This window comes from Rousettus aegyptiacus, unplaced genomic scaffold (genome assembly GCF_014176215.1).
Source record: "Rousettus aegyptiacus isolate mRouAeg1 unplaced genomic scaffold, mRouAeg1.p scaffold_m13_p_3, whole genome shotgun sequence".
NCBI lineage: Eukaryota > Metazoa > Chordata > Mammalia > Chiroptera > Pteropodidae > Rousettus > Rousettus aegyptiacus.
This window is the reverse complement of record NW_023416306.1, coordinates 28141923-28163277: the sequence shown is the minus strand read 5'-3', so window position 1 is coordinate 28163277 and position 21355 is coordinate 28141923. Positions and strand designations below refer to the sequence as shown.

The window sequence follows — 21355 nt, the reverse complement described above, 5'->3', positions numbered from 1 at the left end:
CCAGAACCAATTACTGTGGCTAGGGGATCAGAGTAAAGCCATTGTTAAGCTTAGGTCACATGTTCGGGAAGTAGTTCAGCCTCACTTAACCACCAGGAATGATGATGGGGGAGGAGAAGGTTCCCAGAGAAAACTCATATGCTGTTTACTAATAAAAGAAGACACGGCTCTCAGCTAGGTCAAACCACCTGGTCTTCAGTAATCATACAGGTCACTTTACCCCTGCCACTGCCACTATGTACAAGGGGACATGTCCCAGAGAAGAGACGTGTCTGTTCAAGGTCACACAGTGGCAAAGGTAGTACTTTTTGTGTGAACTACATTTGACTACACTTAGGAGAAAACACAAAATAATGATGATATAAACAAGAGAGAGATTTATTTCTCATGTAAAAGATATCTGGAGGCTGCAGTTCATTCCGACCCTGGACTGCTCACCTCGGCAGTTTACCAATCATCTGCCTTTCGTCTCGAGTACCTTAGTGGTTTCCATCATGGAGGCTGTCCAAGGTAGATTCTGGTGCTCTAGCCTGGACCAGCCACTATATCAGCATTTCAGATGGCAGGCAGGAGAAAAGAAGGAAGAGCAGTGGGGTCCCTTCTGGCTGTCTTGGTTCTCTCTAAGCACCCTCTCCAAAGTCCTACATCATACTTCGGGTCACATCTAATTGGCCTGTACTTAATCTTGGTCCCTCTTAGCTGTAAGAGAGGTCAGAAACTACAGCCTTTTAGTTTGGTGAAGTGCTGCACCAAATTATAGAACTGAGTCTTTGTTCTTCAGAGTAAGGAGTGGATGAAAACTGGAATCTACCAGTGCTCTTTCTCTTCATGAAACTCTAAGATGAACAGGAAGATATGAGGTTATATTCATAAGAATCAGGTATTTGTTTACCATCTACAACCTGTCTTTTCTTGGTGCTTATTCATTCACAGGGAGAAAAAAAAGACTTGGTTCCAAACCAGGATATATGAGTGGGACCCCTGCTTTCAGTTCCCAAGCAGAATGATTGGAACTACTGTGTTGGCTTTCATCTGCCTGTACCTTGTAAGTAGAACTGAGAAAACCCTTTTCTATTTTATAAATGAGATGAGGCTAGGACAGGGGTTGTTCTTAAAATGCTGGGTCGAAATTTAATCTCTGTAAGTCAAAGATGTACAATTCTTTGACCTCTTCATTTTGACTCTAAATACGCATGTGGTGAATATTACTAATAAATAATCAAATTATCCATGGAGACTTCCAGTTGCCAATTCTACATGTAAAGAGCTTGCAAGGTGCCACCCCTAACAAGTAAAAAATATGAACAAACTGAAAAATCAACAGATCTTCTTAGATCCATAAGAGAAGTGAGGTCACAGGGCAAACCATTACCTTTAAATATAGGGAATCACATGGGAACCAGTGCTGGGGCAGGAAAATCTGAACTGTAGACACCATCAATAATTGGGTATTTTGGACATCTACAGACTACTTCGTCAACAACAGTAGATGATACATTCTTCTCAAGATTACATGGAAAATTCACCAACATAGACCATATCCTGGACCATAAAATACACCTTAACAAATTTAAAAGACTAGACGTTATGCAATGTCATTTTGAGACCATAATGGAATTAAACTAGATATCAATAACAGAAAGATAACTAGAAAAATCCTGAAATAATGAAAATTAAACGGCACAGTTCTAAGTAACATATGGGTAAAAGAAAAAAATCTCAAGAGAAGTTAAAAATAGTTTGAACTAAATGAAAATGAAAACACAACTTATCAAAATGTGTGGGAGGCAGCAAAAGCAGTGCTTAGAGGGAAATTTATAACATTGAATGTGTATGTTAGAAATGAAGAAAAATCTAAAATCAATAATTAAGTTTCTACCTCAGGCAACTAGAAAAGAAGAGCAAATTAAATACAAAGTAAGGAGAAAGATAGATATAATAAAAATTAGGGGAGAAACCTATGAAATTGAAAACAAGAAATCAATAAAAGAAATCAATGAAACAAAAAGCTGGTTCTTTGAACAATCAATAAAAATAAGACTTTAGCCAGACTAATAAAAAAGGAGAGGACACTAATTACTTAAGTCAGAAATGAAAGAGGAGTCATCACTACAGATTCCATGGACAAAAAAAAAAAAAAAAATTAGGAAATAGTATGAACACGTCTATGCCCACAAATTCGATAACCTAGATGAAATGGACCAATTCCTTGAAAGACACAATCTACTACAACTCACACAAGAAGAAATAGACAATCTGAACAGGTCTATATCTATTAAAGAAATTGAATCAATAAGTAATGACTTTTAAAACAGAAAGCACCAGGCTCAGATAGGTTCACTGGTGAGTCCTACAAAACATTTATGGGAGAAATTGTACCAATTCCCTATATTCTTTTCAAAAGATAAATGCAGAAAGAATACTTTCTAACTCATTCTATGAAGCCAACATCATCCTAATATCAAAATCAGACAAAGACATTACAAGAAAACTATAACCCAATATCTCTCATGAACATAGATCTAAAAAATTCTAAACAATATATCAGCAAATCAAATTCCACAATGTATAGAAAGAATTATATACCACAACCAAGTGGGATTTATTCCAGATATACAAGGCTGGTACAATATTAAAAAAATATTTAATTAATGTGGTTAATCACATCAACAGCACAAGGAAGAAAACTTTACATGATTATATCAATAGATACAGAAAAAAAATTGATAAAATCTAACACAAATTCAAAGGAATCAAAGGAAACTTCCTCGATCTGATAAAGAATATCAACAAAATGTCTACAGCTAACATCATACTTTATGGTTAGAAATTAGAAGCTTTCTCACTAAGATCAGGGAAAAGACAAGGAGTTCCCTCTTAACTACTCCTTTTCAACATTTACTGGAAATACCAAATAATTGACAAGAAAAGGAAATAAGAGGCATACTGATTGGGAAGAAAGAAGTAAAAATGTTTTTGTTCACAGGTGACATGATTGTGTATGAAAAAATCCAATAGAATTCACACACACACACACACACCCCTCCTGGAACTAATAGACAATTACATAGCAAGGTTACAGGGTACAAGGTTAATATAAAAGTCAATTGCTTTTCTGTATATCAGCAATGAACAAGTGGAATTTGAAATTAAAAACACAATGCCATTTACATTAGCACCTCCAAAAAGAAATTGTCAGGTATGAATCGAACAAAGTATATATGAGATCTATATGAGGAAAACTACAAAACTCTGTTGGAAGAGATCAAAGAAGAACTAAATAAATGGAGATGATTCCATATTCATGGATAGAAAGACTCAATATTGCTAAAATATCAGTTCTTCCCTCCTTGACCTATATATATTTGGATTGATCTATATTGAGATTCAATGCAATTGCAATCAAACTCCCATGAGGTTATTTTGTGGATATTGACAAACTAGTTCTAAACTTCATATGGAGAGGCAAAAGACTCATAATGGCTAACACAATATTAAAGGAAAAGAAGGAAGTTCGAAGACTAACACTACTCAATTTCAGGACTTACTATAAAGCTACATTAATCAAGGCAGTGTGATGTTAACAAAAGAATCGACAAATGAATCAATGGGGCAAAATAGAGAGCTAAGAAATAGGCCAACATAAATACAGTTAACTTACATTGGACAGAGGAGCAAAGACAATACAACAGAGCAAAGATTTTCTTTTTAACAAGTAGTGCTGGAACAACTGTACATACACAGATGAAAAAATGAATGTAGGCACAAACCTGATACCCTTCATAAATATTAACTTAAAATGGATCACAGACCTAACTTTCAAATGCAAAATTATAAAACTCATAGAAGGTAACATAGGAGAAAGTCTAAATGAACTTGGCTTTAGTGATGACTTTTTAGATCACCAAAAACACAATCCACGAAAGAAAGAATCAATAAGCTGGACTTCATTAAAATAAAAATCCTGCTCTGCAAAAGACACTGTTAAAAAGAATGAAAAGACAGGCCACACAATGGGAGAAAATATTTGCAAAAGACACATCCGATAAAGACTGTTACCCCAAATATACAAAGAACTCTTAAAATTCAACAATAAGAAAACAATCTGATTGAAAAATGGACCAAAGACCTTAATAGGTACCTCACCAAAAAAGTTATGCAGATGGTAACTAAACATATTAAAAGATTCTCCACAATATATGCCACAAGGTAAATGCAAATTAAAACAACGACATACTACAATAACCTATTTGAATGGCCAAAATTCAGAATACTGACAGCAGCAAATGCTGGTTAGGATGTGGAGCAGTAGTAACTCTCATTCATTGCTGATAGAAATGGTATAGCCACTTTGGAAGACAGCTTTGGGCCCTTACAAAAGTAAACATGCTTTTACCATATGATCCAGCAATCACCCTTCTTGGTATTTACCCAAATGCATTGAAAATGTATGTATGTCCACACAGAAACTTGCACATAGATGTTTATAGCACCTTTATACATAATTGTCAAAATGTGAAAGTGAACATTTTGTAATTGAATGGATAAATTATCTGTGGTATATCAGGACCATGGATGCGATTCAGTGTTAAAAAGAAATGAATTATCAAGTCATGAAAATATATGGAGGAAACTTAAACCTATATTACTAAGTGAAGATGCAAATCTGAAAAGGTGACGTACTATATGATTCCACCTGTAGGACATTTTGAAAAAGGCTAAAATTATGGAGACAGTAAAAGATCAGTGGTTGCCAGGGTTTAAGAGGAAGGGAGGATCGAATAGGGGGAGCACAGAAGATTTCTAGGGCAGTAAAAATACTTTTCGTGATGGTAGATGCATGTCATGAGACATTTGTCCAAATCCATAGAATGTACAATACCAAGACAGGACCCTGACGTAAACCACGGACTTTGGGTGATAATGGCATTTCAGTGTTGGCGCATTACTCGTAACATATATGCCACGCTGCTGGGGGACAGCGATAAGGATGCTACGCAAGTGTGGGGGAGGTTAGGAATAAAGGGCATCTCTGTACGTTCGATTCCGTTGTGAATCTAGAACTTCTCTAAAAAAAATGCCTTTAGTAAAAAAAAAACAAACCCACACTAAATCATACTGATCATGGTTAAACCTGCACATGGTATAATTTATTATTGAAAAATTGATGGGAGAAAAATGTATTCAAAAACGTTTTAATATGCAAAATTTGACCCAGGGATGTTGACTTGATAGAAATAATGATACCTGCAGGAAACTTACATAAGCGGAATCTATGGTCGGCAAATTATGTTGTGAGTAAAAATCCAGTTACTTAAATATAAAATAATTGTCTGGGCAAATAATTTCAATGAATTAAAAATAAAAGTGGATAAACTTACTATATTTCAAAAAACAGGATCAAAACTTAAAACGTCTCTTTTCATTTTGCTCTAAGTTTCTTTCTCAACAACAAAAAGAATTTAATGTCATAATCAGACTTCGATATATATTTTATTAAGCACAAAATCAAAACATATTATGTGGTCAAAGTTATCTGAGGTAAAATATCTGGGTTAAAATAGGGGGATAAAAATGGCAAGGCCAAATTGTCTTCGGCTCATTTTAAATGTACTCAGATACCTACGCAAATTAATCCTGTGACTAAGTTTTAAGCAAATGTATTAGTTAGGTTATGCTGAAGTACCACGTAAACCCCTATTATTTTAGTGACTTAACACTAAGTCAAAGGCCCTCATGGAAGGAGCACACATTCCTTCCACTCATCTTCCATTGGCAAGAACCTTGTCATGTGGCCACATTTAACTCAAGGGAGGCTAGGAAATGTAGTGCAGCTTTGTGCTAAAAGAGGCAGAGAATGGATTTTAATGGACAACTAGAGTTCTCTGCAACAGTGAATAATTCATTTGGAATTATTTGTTTTCTGAGTCTTTGTTGGTTATCTACTGTATACTAAGCACTATGCTAAGATTTGGAATAGAAGGGAGCTGATTTCAGAGAGTCTTGGCCTGGGAGAAGTTATATTCTAAGAGAAGGAGATAACACATGGTATGAAGTACCTACCATCTAAAGAGAGAAAGAGGAAAGGCGAAAGCATCTGGAAGTGAATAATTAGTGAATTATTCTAGATTAGAAGCTGCCTGAAGATGATAGCATTTGAGCTTCACGTTCAGAGAGAAACAAAATTCAGTTGGTGAAATAAAATAGCAGGAGGAACCCTAAAAGCAATGGCATGATGGGAGGCAGGATGGCATCGTGACAGGACGATAGGGGTGAGCAGGCATGACATGTGTACAGGCAACAGTGCCTTCTCCAATTTGATTATCACCAAGATGCAAGAAGGGGAGCAGGAGAGATATGGCTGGAATTGTCCCCAAGGTCGCCCCTCATTCAAGTTAAGCATTCATTTCACTCTGATATAATTAATGTCTGAAGATGTTTTTTGAGTCCTTGTGGGGCCTTGTCTTCTATACTGTAGTGTGAAGAATAGAGTTTGGGGTGACTCCTGTCTCCAAAGAGGTCACACTCCCACTCATCTCGATATAGCATGTCCAGAGAGTCTTATTTCAGATGAGTTTTGAAATTCAAAGACTTTTGAATTAAAAACCAAAGAGAACTATATGTTATTCAAACACTAAGGTGAACTCAGGTGAGACCTTGGAACATTTGCTCTGTTTCCTCAGTTCATCATCATTGAGTTCTGCATATTCATGTATGTGAGAGATGAGCTGGATGTGTTCGAGGGTGAGCTGGAGAGCTACATCACCTCCAAGAACCAGACGGGGACCCTGGCCCCAGTCATCCTGCAGGTGAAAGAGCTAATGAATGTCACCAAAGGTAAAACCATCCTTGCACATGGTCACTGTTTAACTCAGGGTGAGTCACCCCTCAAAAAGTGGCAATTAGAAATTCAACTATTAATGATGTTTTACAAGGACAAGTGCTACCTATGATGTACATACTCTGTAATTTTTCTCTTTCTGTTACTCATGGGATTGAAAATATTAACACCAAAGGAGTGGATTGTACAGGAAACAGCATATATCAAGGTTGTGTGGCTAAAATGAAGAAGAAATATAAGCAAAAATTTAGTTACACAAGAAACATATTAAAGGAAGTATAGTTTTTGCCCAGACCTTTCTGATCTGAGGTGGGTTTCTGCATTTTGAAAATTACTGTTTGTGGTTCATCTTTAAGGCTCCTCCTATCACGTTTTCTGTTTCAGGAGTCTGGGTGGCGACCATTTTGCCTGCCTCCCTCACATGTATAAGCTACCTGTTCCACATTTTGGCTTGTTACAGGTAAGAAAGCACTGGGAGTCATTTGTGTGTCTTCAGCCAGGAAAGTATCTGACAGAATTTTCTAGGAAGTCCCAAGCAGTGCAAGCAGTGCCCAAACTGGAAACAGAAGTGTGTACATGGTCCAGGGACAACCACATCTATTGTTAATAAGGAAAAAGGAAAAAAATAAAAAATAAAAATGGCTGATTTGAGCTTCTACTGCAATCTAGACATTGTGTTAGAATCTTTTGATTTTCGCCACAACCTTGAGAGGTACTTTCATCTCCATGCTTACAGCTGAGAAAGCTGAGATTCAACAAAATCTCTTGCTTAAGCAATTAGCAGCCGACCATGTCCTCTGACCCCAGATTCCTTGTCATTTCTTGTATATTCCGGTATCTATTAGGTGTCACTCTCCAGGACTCATCACACTGGGATCCTAGCAGATGATGTGGCTCAAGGGGACATCCAAGGAGATTGGGTCAAGGGGGCCAGGTGCCTCAGTCTCAAGAACAGGAGGAGGAGCTGACCTTCAATACATAGCAAGCATTTGTATGTAGACAGTAGTCGAATTTTAGGCATCTACTTCTTCCTTTTTTCTCTCCTCCTTTGTCTCTCTCGCGCGCGCACGCGCTCTCTCTCTCTCTCTCTCTCTCTCTCTGTGTGTGTGTGTGTGTGTGTGTGTGTGTGTGAGTGTCTTTTTTCTCTCTTTTTCTCTATCTTTTTCTGTCTCAGTCTCTAACTCATAGTTTTCCACTGACTCACAGGAAGCCCAAGGCCAGTTCTCACCCCTCCAGAGCACACTGCCTTTACATCCTTCCTCTCTGGCTGCCCAAGGGGTGGGTCTCTTGCCATCAGCATCCAAGAGAAGACTCTCCTGGCATGAAGGGGCCCAAGCCTCTGATCCCCACCCTACCTTGCTCCCTCTGTTCACTTTCTTCTCCCTGGACCCCATGGGTGGACTGGACACTGCTACTATCCCATGTCCTGTCTGATACATGGAGACATCTGCTCGCTCCTTGCTTTATTAGGCTGGGAGATTTTCACTGAGACCTTTGACCACATCCAGGGACAATTGCTGTGCAGAGTGGGCTGCATGGACATGGTGGGAGAGCAGCTGAGGGCACAAGGCGGAGAAGTCACCTGCTGTGGGGAGGCCTCATTTCTGTCCAGATTGGCCCTTCCCTCCCACACTGCAAACTGGGAAGCACTAGCACTGTGCCAGTATTTTTATTTTTCTTAGCATTGTTCAAACGTACACATAAGCTCTTTTTTAAAAAAATGTTACAAAAATGCCTAGCGTAAAGGAAGTCTTCCATTCAGACCCTATTTTGTTGCCCCAGAGTTAACATCAATATCCACTTTCTGAGCATCCTTCCAGAAAATTTCTATGCCACTATATCTGTGTGTGTTAGTATTCCTGGTAGCACACTTTACTCCGGTGCCGTCAAATAGAAACACAGTGAAAGCCAGAGATGCAGCTTTGAATTTTCTAGTAGACAATATTTAAAAAGAAGAGAAACAAAAACAATTTAATGATATATATTTTTTAACCCAACATAACACAATTACCATCATTTCAACATATAATAAATATGCAAACTATTAGTGAGATATTTACATTCTTTACTTCATACTAAGTTTTCCTAATTCGGTGGTCATAAAATTGCAAAATATCCTGGAAAATGCTGGAGATAGAATGCTAAGAAAAAAGCAGGGTCCAGATGTGAATTTGGACTGTGACCATGGCTACGCCAACCTAATCTTTATGCAAAAGTCTAGGCCCAGACTAGCACATGGGGAAAACATTCAGTGATTTCTTGGGATGCTGCGATTGTGGGCGGTCATGGCCCCTTTATCATTTCCCTTTATGTTGTTATAGGCTGGGGCTATCATTAAAAATGTTTTTCTGTTTTTATCTAAGGTATTATTACAGAAGTAATTCATATTCACTGTAGAAAAAAATAAGAAAATAGAGCAAAATGAAGAAAATAAAAGCCACGTACACAGTCTCAATTATCACATTTATTCACCATTGAGACTAGATAACTATATATTATTTTTACAAAATATGTTAAATTTAAGATCTTTAAGACTAATCAGAACTGTCCCATGAGCTGTGGACAACGCAGGGAGCTGAGCTGCCTCCACAGGCCTTTAAACCTGTTCAGCTCTACGCGCATGAGGAGCTTTGGTTATGAACATTACTAATTTTCCACCTTTTCTCTAGAAAGCACATGAAGAGGTTGTGGGCAGGAAATAAACACTTTCTCCCTCCGAAGTTCCATAATCCTTCCTCGTCAGAGAGTGTGGTAAGTCTGCAGAGGCCTCTTTCTGTGCAAGACTAAATGATTTACCAAAACCTGCTCCCCAGTACCTCGGACAGGGCAGCATGCTGAGGAAGAAGGACCCTCAGACTGGGAATCCAGAGAGCTCAATCCTGGTACACTCTGCTGCTGGGTGTCTCAAGACAGTCATTCTCTCCACGCAGCCATCAGTTGGTTTCATCTGTAAAATGAGGACAGTCATGACTCTTGCCTCAGTGGGTTTGTGGGTGAACTCAGATGAGACAGGAACGCTGGACACATGTTAGAGGTGGTCAAGGTTTCCTCCCCTCTGAGACCTCTTTTACTTTTTAAATTTTAGGCGGCCATTGCAAGGTACTCTGGCTGGCAAATAGCCTACATTCTATGGGGTAAGTGCCATCATGTGACCCATTCAATTCAACATCCATGACCTGGGCACCTGTGGAGTCCTGGTGTGGATAGGGAGGAGAGACGAAGGTCCCTCTTGCTTGAGGGACCTTGAGAAAGGAGGAAAATCACATACCCATATAGGTCATTATCATCATCTGTCCTGAGCCCACAGGGCAGTGGATACTCAGAGGAGGAAGTGATCATCCACACCTGGGGCAGGCATGGATACAGTCTAGTGAGTTGACATTTGAACTGCACCAGGCAGAGTGAGCAGACAGTCAACAGGAAGAAAAGGAAAGGCATGCCAAAGAGAAGAAATAGCATTAGCAAAGGTGACAGGACCTCTGGTGGGAGGAAGATAGAGTGGGGACTGCTGGCAGGAACAAGTGTGACTTGTTGGACCACAAAGGGCTTTGAGTGACAACCAGCTCCCTTGGCCCATAGGCTACCTCATTATCCACGTGGTACAGACCCTGTGTGGCATGGTGATCATGTACAGCCTGGTGTTGCCCATCATCCACAACCGGGCTCGGGAGATGCTGCAAGGACTGAGCATCGGAATGTAAGTGCTAGGTGGGCTTTCTGTCATTGCCCATGGCCTGGGAGCGGGTGGGCCCTTATAGCTGCTGTTCTAAATGCCCCTTTCCTGCTTGGCTCTCATCAATCCCTGGACCTAGGCGCTTAGCTCTGATCCAAGAAAGGGCCAAAATAGTAATTCATCTCAAAATATTTACACAAATAATATAATATTTATAGAAAATATTTCCATTCTCGTTGTTCAAGGGGTCTTCACAGTAGTTTCTGTGGAGTACATACATATGTCCATTTTATAGCTGAGAGCTGGACAATCTGAAAGCAAAGCTTCATCTAACCACTACCTCACCCTGCCACTCAGTGGTGCTCTTTGGGGACCTCCCTGCTCTGAGCTCCTTGCTTCCGTACTCACCCAGAGCTACCTGTGAGTCTGGGGCAGGACCTGCCCTGTCTACTCTTGCATGGCATTCATGAGCTCTTCTGAAAATCCCATTCCTTCCTTAGATCCCCATGCTGTTAAACCACTCGTCCCAGTTGCCACTCCTGGACAAAAGGACATAATTAAATCTAGAGTTGTGGTCTGGAGACACAAGACCTGACCATGTGCCTTTAAGAAAGTCATCTCCCCTTTGGGAGCCTCAGTTTTCTCATCTGCACAGTGGGCGTGCGAATGCTCTGTAGGCATAAAGCACAGAGCTCATGCTCCTGTTGGCCCTGTGGGTCATCTCACTCCTCTTTTTCACTGGGCATTCGAGAAGGGCTGGCGAAGAGTGGACAAGGCCACCTCAGGATGGTCTCGCCCTGTGTTTCAGCCTCACCATATCCATCGTCCTGGGTCTCATGATCCTGCAGGTATGGGTCGCTGCCAGCTTCTTCCTGCAGCCAAAGATGGGCACAGCTGACAAGCAGAAGCCACTGGCGCTCAACAACAGGTGAGGGCACAGAAGGGAATGGTGATGGTCGGACTTTGGCCTCAGCAGTCTCTCGTTCCTTTCTCGTCATCATTGACAGGCTCTTTGGTGGACCCTACGCTCTCTGAGAGGGCGAAGGGTGGTGGTTCCAGAGGGGGGTCTGGAGCCAAACTGCTTGGGCCCAAATTCTGGCTCTGCTCTTCCGAGCTGTGTGACCTTGCATGACCTTACTAGATACCTGTCAACCTCGGTTTCCTCATTTTACAAATAATACCTCAAAGGCATTCTGAGGATAAAATGTGTTCAAATATGAACTTAGAACAATAGTACCTGGCCTGTGGTAATGTTTTCTGAATCATTAATTCAAAGCCATTCACTCATGGAGAAAACACGGGCACTGAGAATGAAGAGATATCCCCTATGAGAAGCTCATGTTCTATGGGAGCTGACAGACACAGATATCCAGGGTCAGTAGATTCCAGAGGGTGTGCAAGGATTACAAGAGAAACACGAGTAATAGGAGGAGAGGCAGGAGTGGTTAACTCCACTGGACGTGGGATGTTTCAGCTGAGGTCAGCGGGATGTTAGGATTCCTACAGGAAGAGCTGAGGACCCGCATGGCTGGCAGCCCGCACTGCACAGATGAAGGCGGAAAGCCATGAAAGGGCAGGATGTGTCGGGAGAAAAGTGAGAATCCAATACGGTGGCCATGCAGGGGCCTTAGATGGCGAGGTCCAGGGAAGGGGCACAAGGTAACGATGCCAGAAGAGCCCCTCTTAAAGATGGCCCAGAAATTCAATATGCAAGTTTGGGCTTTATCCCATAGGCAATAGGAAACCACATGATCGAGTGGTCATTTGGGAAATTTCATCTGGAGGACTTGGAGCCGTTCCAGCTGGGGACAGGTCACTATTCCAACAGACAGTGGGAAAGCCACACCTCTGTTATAACCACAAAACCAGCGGTGGCCACATGAGATTTCTTATCATACGAGAATCCTCAAAACTCAAGGATCCCATCGGGCATTACTGCTGCCACCAACATTCGTCCTGCAGTGTGCTCAGAGTCCTCTACCCTCTGTCTCAGCCAGGCTTCACACCGGTGCTGTGACGTGGGAATGGTCAGCCCCCACGTAAAACATAGGATCAAAACCACTGGGAGCCGGAAGATGTAGGATTCAATCATAGGTCTGGGGGCGCCCTGAGCTGTCCTGCTTGGCCACTTTCTCATACTGAAAGGGTGCCGCCCCTCCACCTGCTTCCACTTGCAGGAAAGTGTTCCACAACTTCAGCTACTTTCTGTTCTTCTACAACGTGCTGCTGGGCCTGAGCGCCTGCCTCTCCAGGCTGCTCATCAGCTGCATCCTGGGCACGTGGCTGATCGCCCGCATCGACAGGACCATCATGCAGAGTGGTTATGAGAGAGCAGACATGGGTAAGTGGCCTATGCCTCTGCAGAGGGCCGGACTTGCCTCCTTTGTAGAAGCTGCCTGGAGGTCGAGTAGCAGAGGCCTAGAGTTCACTCTTCACTGGTCCTTAGAGCTGATCTTCCCAGGGAGGCTAGAACACTGAGTAGGAACAAAGAAAACATTTAGCCCAATCGTCAGAGGGAACTCAGGCTATTAAATACCTGTGTATTTGACAGACCTTTGAGGTATAATGGTGGGCAGTAAGAGATCATAGAATTCGATCTGAACCGTTAGAAGATAATTTATGAACACATGACTCTGAAAATTTTGAGAAAGATCACATCTCAGAATTATTGGTTGTTAGTTGGAAACTTCATTAACAATCTGTTTAGTTGAAATACTCCAAAATCAAAGCCATTTCTGTAAAGCAAAAATCATTTTTGTTCTATTTCTGGCCTGTGCCCACCCACTCACGCATTCATTCATTATAGGACTGATGTCTTCTCCACACCAGCCACAGTGGCTCCTAGCTCCTTTGAGCTCCTTTGAGTTCTCCATAAAATGGACAGATTAGAATGTGATCTTTAAGAAGCCTTTCAGCTCTTTATACTTAATTTTCTAGATTCTCAGCGAAGACATGGGAACAGTTTAGGAACAAAGCGATGCTACGCTTAAGTCATAGAAAGCATACGCTGGGCCACCCTGGGATGTGCTGCATAGCCCGGCTTGCCTTCTGGATTTCAGGGTTCAGGGCTTGGATTGGCATGCTCTTTGTGGACCATTATCACACCAACCCGGTGCTCGTCAGCTTTTGTCACATCCTGATCACAGGCCACAGGGATAGAAGTCTGCAGCGGGCCATCACATACAAGTACCTAAATCAGTCAGCAGGTGAGTCTCCTGTTTGAACCTATCCTGGGGTTGGATACCAGGAAACAGGTATCCTATGGGTTTTCTGGGACCTCTGAGATGTCCAGGTTCCCCCTTCCCTCCCCTGCTTCCTCCACACTCCATGCCCTGGGGAATCTTCTACCCAGGAGATAAGGAGCCTTAGCTCCCAGTCAGCCTGGTAAGGGGACCCCTGAGGCCTTGTGTTCCTGTGCTTCTAACTGGACTCCTCCCTTGTTCCCAGAAATGAGCTCTAATTCTGAGGAGTCCTCCATTTCCTAGTTTTTGAGACTCCATGCATATCCCAGGCTTCAGCCCAGGTGCCCTCCAAGATGGCCCTCATTTGTACATACCACAGCTCTCCCGGCCACCAACTCCTGTCCCCTCAAGGCTTTACACTGTCTACTCCCACCCCTCCCACGATTATTATTCTGCTCTGCTTTCTGCTGGGAAGCCCCCAGTTAGCCATGTCCTGTCAGCACCAATCTGGACTGTGTTCATCATTATTCCTAACACTACAGACAAACACACATCCCTCCAGCTACCTTCGTGTCCCCAGGAGTCTTGGTGCAGCTTCTTCTCCCACTTTTATCCCACACTTCACACCTCCTGGGAAGTTTTTCTTATAGCCTCTGAGAAGGACAGAGAGAATCGCCCCCTTCCCCCAGTCTAGCTGCTCTGATTCTATCCTAGGTCACCGCATCTCAGCCAGGTCCAGGACAAGGTGGCTCCTGCTGCAGACCCTGATCAACAACCCCAGACTGGTCGTGCTCAGAAAATCAAAACCAAGTCATGGCTCCCGGGAGTTTACCCAGACTCTGCTGACTTGCTCAGACTGCTGACACTGACCTCCAACACTGCTCCAAGGCCATTCCAGGATGACTGCCCCCGACAGAAGACCCAGGTGACCCAGCAGTTGCCCCTGCAATACATGGAATGCACGGCCACTGTCCATGTAGATGACACACAGCACCGGCCACTCACGGGATGGCATCTGACCTGAACAATGAAGTCTCAGGTCTAATTTGCTCCTTAGGCAAAAAAGATCAAGAACTAAAAAGAATGTCTATTGAACAAACTTTGCCCAACCATGATGTCTGCTCTCCACAGTTAGGGGGCAGCCTTGGGGAGTTCCATGTTGAGAAGCACATAGTTTGATTGCAAGGTAGAACTCTGTCACGGAAGAGGTGGTTAGATTTCTATATCAGAAAGGCCTTGTGTCCTTGTCCTTCTGATGCAATTTTTCCACAAAGTCCTCATTGCTTCCTCCTTTCCAGGCCTTGTGGTGGGAGAGAAGGAAATCCATGATCCAGACTCTGATCTGGTAGGGTGAGCAGACACACACTGAGCTCCCTCTGCCACGGCCACTGGGACGAGGGACAAATCAGAACTGACCTGGGCATTGGTAACAAGGAAGATATACAAATTCTCTCTGGCAAAGGAGGATCTCCTGGGAAAACCGAAGAGGCATAGACAGGCTATGCAGGCATTCTAAGTGGGGGACAATAAGAGTAAAGGTACAGGGGAAGGAAGGACCCAGGCATGCTTGAGGAGGGTGAGTCCTCAGGTGTCTGCCGTACAGGGTGCTGGGGCCTGGTTAGACCATCCAAGGAGGCCCAGATGCCAGGCTGGGAGACTGGGCATTTCTCTTTGTGCAGAGGGCCCACTACTTCTTCCAAATTCTTCACACACAAACATAAGGTCTCTGGTGGCCCAGGACTTATACAAAGTCTGACCATTCAGAGTCACTCATGAAGCCTGTGCAAATGCCAGGAAGACCCACCAACAGGGTAAGGGAAGTCCCCATCCACCTTACAGAGCCACTGAATTTCAGTAATCATTATGGAGCACCTGCTGGAAACCCAGTCCTATTGCTAGGTATGTTTGCCGGACATTTCCTTTAACTCGATCTCCACAGCTAAGTTTTGTCATTCCGCTTTTAGAAACTGAGAAAACTGGGACTCAGAGTGTTGGGAGCCCCACGCCACCACTTCCTAGCTGTGTGACATTGGCTGGATTACTTTGCCTTTCTGTGCTTCCTTTTCCTTACATATAAAAAGGGGTAATACCTGCAACACCCACAATTATTTTAGTATAGAATGAGTTAATACATATAAGCACTCCGAAACTCATGCCCAAGATATCCCAAATTCTCAATAAATATCGGTCGTGGCTATTTGTAATGTTATACTTTGTGGTGATCTGATTCATATCTGCCCCCCTCTCGCTGTGCTCAGCTCCATGAAGAAAGGGGCCTGTAATGGTCTCCCCTGAGACAGTTTTCTTATAAATTACTGCTGATTCTCAGAACCTACACTTATAAACCTATTAATAAACTTGGCCCCAGAAGTCACTTTGGTTAGCAAGGGAGAGTGTGGGGGTCTTTCTGTGACCAAGTATATGGACCCTTTTCCTGGCAAAGCAGAACTCATTCATGATCTACCAGGTCCCAGCCAGGGAGAAGTGGCCATGATGCCCCTGACAAAGAGTCTGGGGTCCTCTAGGAAATTTGTCTTAAAAAGAATTGTGTGAGCAAGGATGCTGGAAATCTTTGTTCATAGGTAGCATGAATGTTTATGGAATGAGGCCCAGCTGTAGCCTTAAAAGGTGCATCACCAGTCTTTCTCCTGGACGTGAAACAAGCAGGGATTCAGAGGTCATAGACAAGGATCCCAGAAAGATTCAAATCTAAGTAAAGGTAGTTATAGTCCCTTAGAGGGACTATAGATGGAAAATCCTGCCTGCCCTTAGTCCATTTGCAGATTATCTTCCTCCAGCCTTGTCCTTTCCACGTGCAATGTTTAATCTCTACATTTTTTCCCCCTTACTGCTGATGCAATTCCAGAAATTGAACCAGAAAACTACAAGTTCTTAATATTTGGCCAAAAGAAACCTCAACAAGAGAAGCAGAACATGTTCCCTCTTCCTTCAAAGCTGTAGAAAGACAGCCATTGACCTGGGGCAGGAAATGTTCCAGGCAAGTCTAATTTTTAAAAATGCCCCAATTTCAGTGGTCGTTGCTATGCCTGTGAAAGTACCTTCAACCTCTAAATCCCAGGAGCTCTGAGGAGCTGCCTCTGCTCCTTGCACATTTCACGTTAATGAAACAAATGTGTCCTCTGAGGAAGGGAGACTTGAGGGTCTCCTTCACAGCCCCCGAAAGGGCTAGCCCCTCTCTCTTCTCCCATATACAATAAACTGATAACCCTGTAAGATTTCTTGGTTTAAGGAGAAATGTGAGAGTTTGCATTTCATTTAAATTAGCATAGGAAGTGAAAGAACCTCAACTCTCTCAGGCTGTAAAAAAAAAAAAAAAAGGATTTTAATATAATAATATTCAAATTTAGCATTCACTATTTTCAACAAATAAATATTTCCCCTCCCTAATAAGTAAATAGCCCTTGGGGAAGAATAGTCAGAGAGCTAGGATGGGGTCATCCCTTCTTCCGGGTAAAAGAGAGGAATTATCTTGGGGAGGCCTCCCCCAGGGTCCTGGCCCACCCTCACCACCTTGCCCCCACTGCACTCTGCTCCAGGCACTGTGCTGAGTGCTTGGTCAGTCAACAGTACTCCATTTGTTACTGCCCTGTGAGAGGTCATTTAGCATCACTCATTTCACAGAGGAGGAAACTGAGTCCCAGAAAGCTGAGTTGAATTGCCCCAGGAGGCACAGGATTGGTCAAGTGGAGACGGAATCTGACTGCCCAAGACCATACTTGGCCCAAAGCTTTACTGAGTCCTTCGGATTCAGCCACCGCCAGCCTGGACTCTTACTCACCCCTAAGCTTGATGATGGCCAGTTCTTCTTGGCCTTGAATATTCTGCTGGCTGACTAGGACCAGGGCTCCAGCTGGCAGGACAGGTTGTAGCTACAGGATAGAACAGAACCTGTGAACCTACCAGGAGTCACGCCTCAGGTGTCCCACCAGCGCCTGCCCAGTAGCTGGAGTCTGGATGCCTTAGAGATGGCCATGCAATAAGGTCTGGGGCTGATCAGGGAGCCTTGGCCACAAACTCTGGAGCCAGGGAAAAAGTCCGTAACTGCCCTCATCCGACCCCTGCCCAGCCTTACCTCTCATTCCCACTGAGCTACTCTGTATCCTGAAACCAGGCCCTGAATTGCTCCTCAGGCTTGAGGCTGTAATAATTTGCAGCCACCTAGAGCAGCATGATCTCTCATCACTTTTTGTTCCTGGGCCAAAGGGATGGATAGGCTGCCAACAGGGCCTGGATAGGGGATGCTGCAGGGGCCTTGTCGGGGGTGAAGAGCGAGAGAGGGTGCTGGTCCTGGGTCTTTGCACATTTGGGAGCCCGACATCCCTGAGAGTAGGACCAGCTAGGTCCTAACTGTTCTTATACATGGGTAAAGAGCCCCTCCCCAGAGGTCGTACTTGATGCCAGCCTCCACCCGCCATTTAATGGGTCTCCTGCTTCTCTGTTACGAAACTCTTCCAATAAATGTAAGTAGCAGGGATGGAGCAAGGAGTGTCTTTCCCAGGAAGTCTCTGAATTCCACTTCCCTACCGTCCCCTGCAGTGAGCGCCATAGCTGCTTACCTTATTCCTTTTCTGGAGGTTGACCTGATTCCCCTGGGAAGCAGAGAGCCAAGTCCATCAGAAGGAGCCCTCTAGCGGACAGCTAGTCCCCCCACCTTCACCCCTTCTCATGTTGCACTATCACAGGATCCTCTAGGGGGCAGGGCACACGCAGAAAACAGAACTGGGACCTAGGCCAGACAGGATCCAGAGCTGGGGGAATGTGGGAGCTGAGGCTCAGGGATCAGCTAGGCCAACCCTGTCTGATGACAGATGGGGAGGCCTGAGGCAGGAAGGAACCAGTCAGCCCCAAATCAATCCTGCACCCAGCTCTTCAGGCCCTCCTCCCGGGCACTTCTAAGGGAGGATGTCAGGCGCTGTGGCGCTGTGGCGGCGGGAGGCTGGCCTGCAGGAGGAAGACACCTTCTCCCTTAATCTGGAGGCCTCCAGCTGGGAGGGAGGACCCCCCCCCCCCGCCCCCCCTCTGATCCCACAGGCACACTCTGATGCTGCTGCTGCCTCTTCTGGGTTCTCTGGGGGATCATCTCCAGGATTACACACTTGGAAGGCTGCTGCTGCCAGGATCCAGGACAGGGTCACTGAGGCCATACCCCCCTCACCCCATTCTCCCCAGAACTTTTAATCTCCTCTGACCTTGGACATCTGCCCTAAGTCACTGCCAATGCTACTCCACCCTCCCGTGTGCTCTTAATTCTAGAACAATTCCAGCTGTAGTGTGTGGCCTTGGGCCTGTAGCCTGGCTTCCCTGAGCCTGTTTCCTTATCTGGAAAGTGTGAGAATTCCACCTACCTCGCAAGGTCTCCCAGGACTTAACGTCTTATTACTGTCGTCATTGTTCTCCCCTCAAACCTGCAGGCAGATTGGGGCAGAAAGCTCCAGCACATTCCTTTCCTCTCCTGAACCTGGCCACCACCCTGTGAGGCCTGCACCACAGGGTTATCGCCCTCTGCTTTTCAGATGAGACAGAGGCCCGGAGAGGGGCAGTGACTTTTTCAGAGCCCCACAGAGAAAAGGTTGCTTTCCCTCCAGCCAGAGGCCCCGTCCCAGCTGCCTTTACCATGCGTCAGCCCCACCGCAGACCAGAGTCCTGTCCTCTGGGCTCTCGATGTGTGTCTAGGTCCCCAGCTGGGCCGAGCCGTGGATGGAGAGGGATGGGTGTCTTCGGAGCCTGGTTGAGCAATGCCTTCTTGCCCTAGCCTCACTGGGGTCTCTGCACCCCTGGCTGGGCCTGGGCCCCTGCCAACAGCTTCACTCAGGACACCCCTTTGCACAGCAGTCTTTATCCACTCGGGATGGAGACTCCAGAGGTGTCCTCCTGACTGACAGTGTAAGGGGTAACCAGGGCACAGGCTGGTAACACTTTGCTTCCTCTTTTACATGAAGCTTATGACTTTTATTCAGGAAGGATCCACTAAGAATCAATCCATCAGTTACCAGACTTAAAAGCTATCTAGGCCACATGTTCTAGGACACATGTCATTGCCACCCAGGTGAAAATTCACCCAGGTGAAAATTCTGTGATTAACAGTGACTGCTATGGGGCAGAGAGGGGAGTTGCAGAATGCACACATATCTGTCCTTGGTCCAGCCATTCTGACCCTTTTGTCCACCTGGCCTGTGGGATTTCTCTGCAGTGCCCATCACTGGTTCAAGCGGGGTGCCCTTTTCCTTGGAGAAGCAGTGAAGACAGGAGCAGCAACAGGGGCCTGGCTTCCTGAGAACAGCCCCCCCGCTAAGGGTGTCATAGTGCATTCAATTCTCAGACCCACAGACCCAATCGAGATGAATTGTGAGCCTTTATTAGCCGGCCGGCGACTGACTCTCTACCACACAGGGTCAGAGGAGATCAGCCCCGAGCTTCCAGAGGGGGTAGCTTATAAAGCCTAAAATCACATCGAATAAGCAAGCAGGTTTACAGAAGCAGAGGTTGGCTATTAGGATATCTTTGCACGGGATATCTCCTAGAACTACACCCTTCACCTTAGCAGAGGTTGGCCATTTGAAAATTTTCCATCCTTAACCAGGGCAGCCCAAGTTGAATAAAAGTTAGTAAGACATATCTGTCCTGCAGCAAACACCTTCAATGGCTGCTCTGAACTCCAGTGTTTGACAGGAACCAACATATAAGCATGCTCAGAGAGGAGAGGCAACAGGCTGAGGAAGGTGATAAGGGTGGTACAGGCTGAGTGGATGAAGTACTTGTCACCGGTAGTGGAACAGAAATATGGGCACATCTAGGATGTGTGCAGACAGGCAGATGAGGCAGACAGGGGTAGGATGAGGAAGGGCAGGATGGCAGGGGCATATGCAGGAAGAGTGAGAACTTTGCTGAAGCAGGGAGAGTCAAGGTGGGAACCAGATGTGGGGGCCTCTGTGGTCATCTAGGGACTGTGCTGGATTTGGCAGGGGCTGCAGAGTTGGTGAGGGCCTTCTGAGCAGGAGAGTGGATAGGTCAGGGCTGTATTTTAGGAGGATTATGTAGCAGTGGTAGATTGGATGAATAGAATTCAAAGAGCCATATAAATTAGCTTTTTTATTATTATAACTCCTTCAAACCTTGGGGTCTGAATTCTGAGCCCTTCAATTTCTTTGAAATTGAGAAACTGAGAAATACACAGTCTCTTTTAGAGATGCTGATTCTTATAGTTAAACAATATGCCGCTACTTCCCGGCACAGGTTGGTTTCAGTCAAGGCAAAGATAGGATGGATTTTCTAGACCATGATTAAGGGCTCAGAGCTCTGTTTCCTATCTCCTACTAGTTTTCAGAACATTTAGCATGCTGTTCTGGACCCTCATGACAGCGCCGAGATAACCTCTGCACAGAGGAACTGGCCTAGAGGGAAGGGGTTGACTAATAGTTTTACAACTTCATGTAGGAGGTTGAGGGGAGGAGCGTGCGCACTCCAGTTGCTAAGGGCAACCCTGATACCCAGTAGGAAAGGAAGTGAGGGCGGGGCCCCGGGGCCGCCTTCCCTCGTTGCCTTGGAGACGAAGTGTGTCCACTTGCAGTTGAGGCTGGACAGTCCCCGGCTGACTTGAGTGGTGCTTTCTGCAGGTTTTGGTGAGGTCGGGCACCTGGG

At 44.6% G+C, this 21355-nt stretch overlaps 1 protein-coding gene and 1 long non-coding RNA gene across 6 annotated transcripts in view; one reads left to right on the top strand and one right to left on the bottom strand.

The window, feature by feature from the left end:
- LOC107511677 (stimulated by retinoic acid gene 6 protein-like) overlaps nt 1–17502 on the top strand; it is a 38997-nt gene extending 21495 nt beyond the window's left edge. For 3 of the 4 annotated variants that reach the window (XM_016146263.2, XM_036217860.1, XM_036217861.1), the window contains 10 exons: nt 934–1045; nt 6684–6837; nt 7226–7301; nt 9511–9592; nt 9927–9975; nt 10421–10538; nt 11323–11442; nt 12692–12855; nt 13574–13720; nt 14411–17502. In XM_016146263.2, coding sequence (XP_016001749.2) covers nt 934–1045; nt 6684–6837; nt 7226–7301; nt 9511–9592; nt 9927–9975; nt 10421–10538; nt 11323–11442; nt 12692–12855; nt 13574–13720; nt 14411–14559 — 1171 coding nt within the window. In that variant the 3' untranslated portion in view covers nt 14560–17502. The other variant, XM_036217862.1, reaches the window with a different exon arrangement.
- LOC118600379 lies at nt 12902–19250 on the bottom strand. Of its 2 annotated transcripts, XR_004949997.1 has the most exons (4): nt 19063–19250; nt 18274–18306; nt 17496–17586; nt 12902–12988 (listed from the first exon to the last, which is right to left on the bottom strand). It is a non-coding gene; the product is annotated as an uncharacterized LOC118600379 (long non-coding RNA). The 2 variants fall into 2 exon arrangements; XR_004949996.1 differs by lacking the exon at nt 18274–18306 and having other exon boundaries at nt 19063–19248.
- Between the last annotated feature and the right edge of the window lie 2105 nt (nt 19251–21355).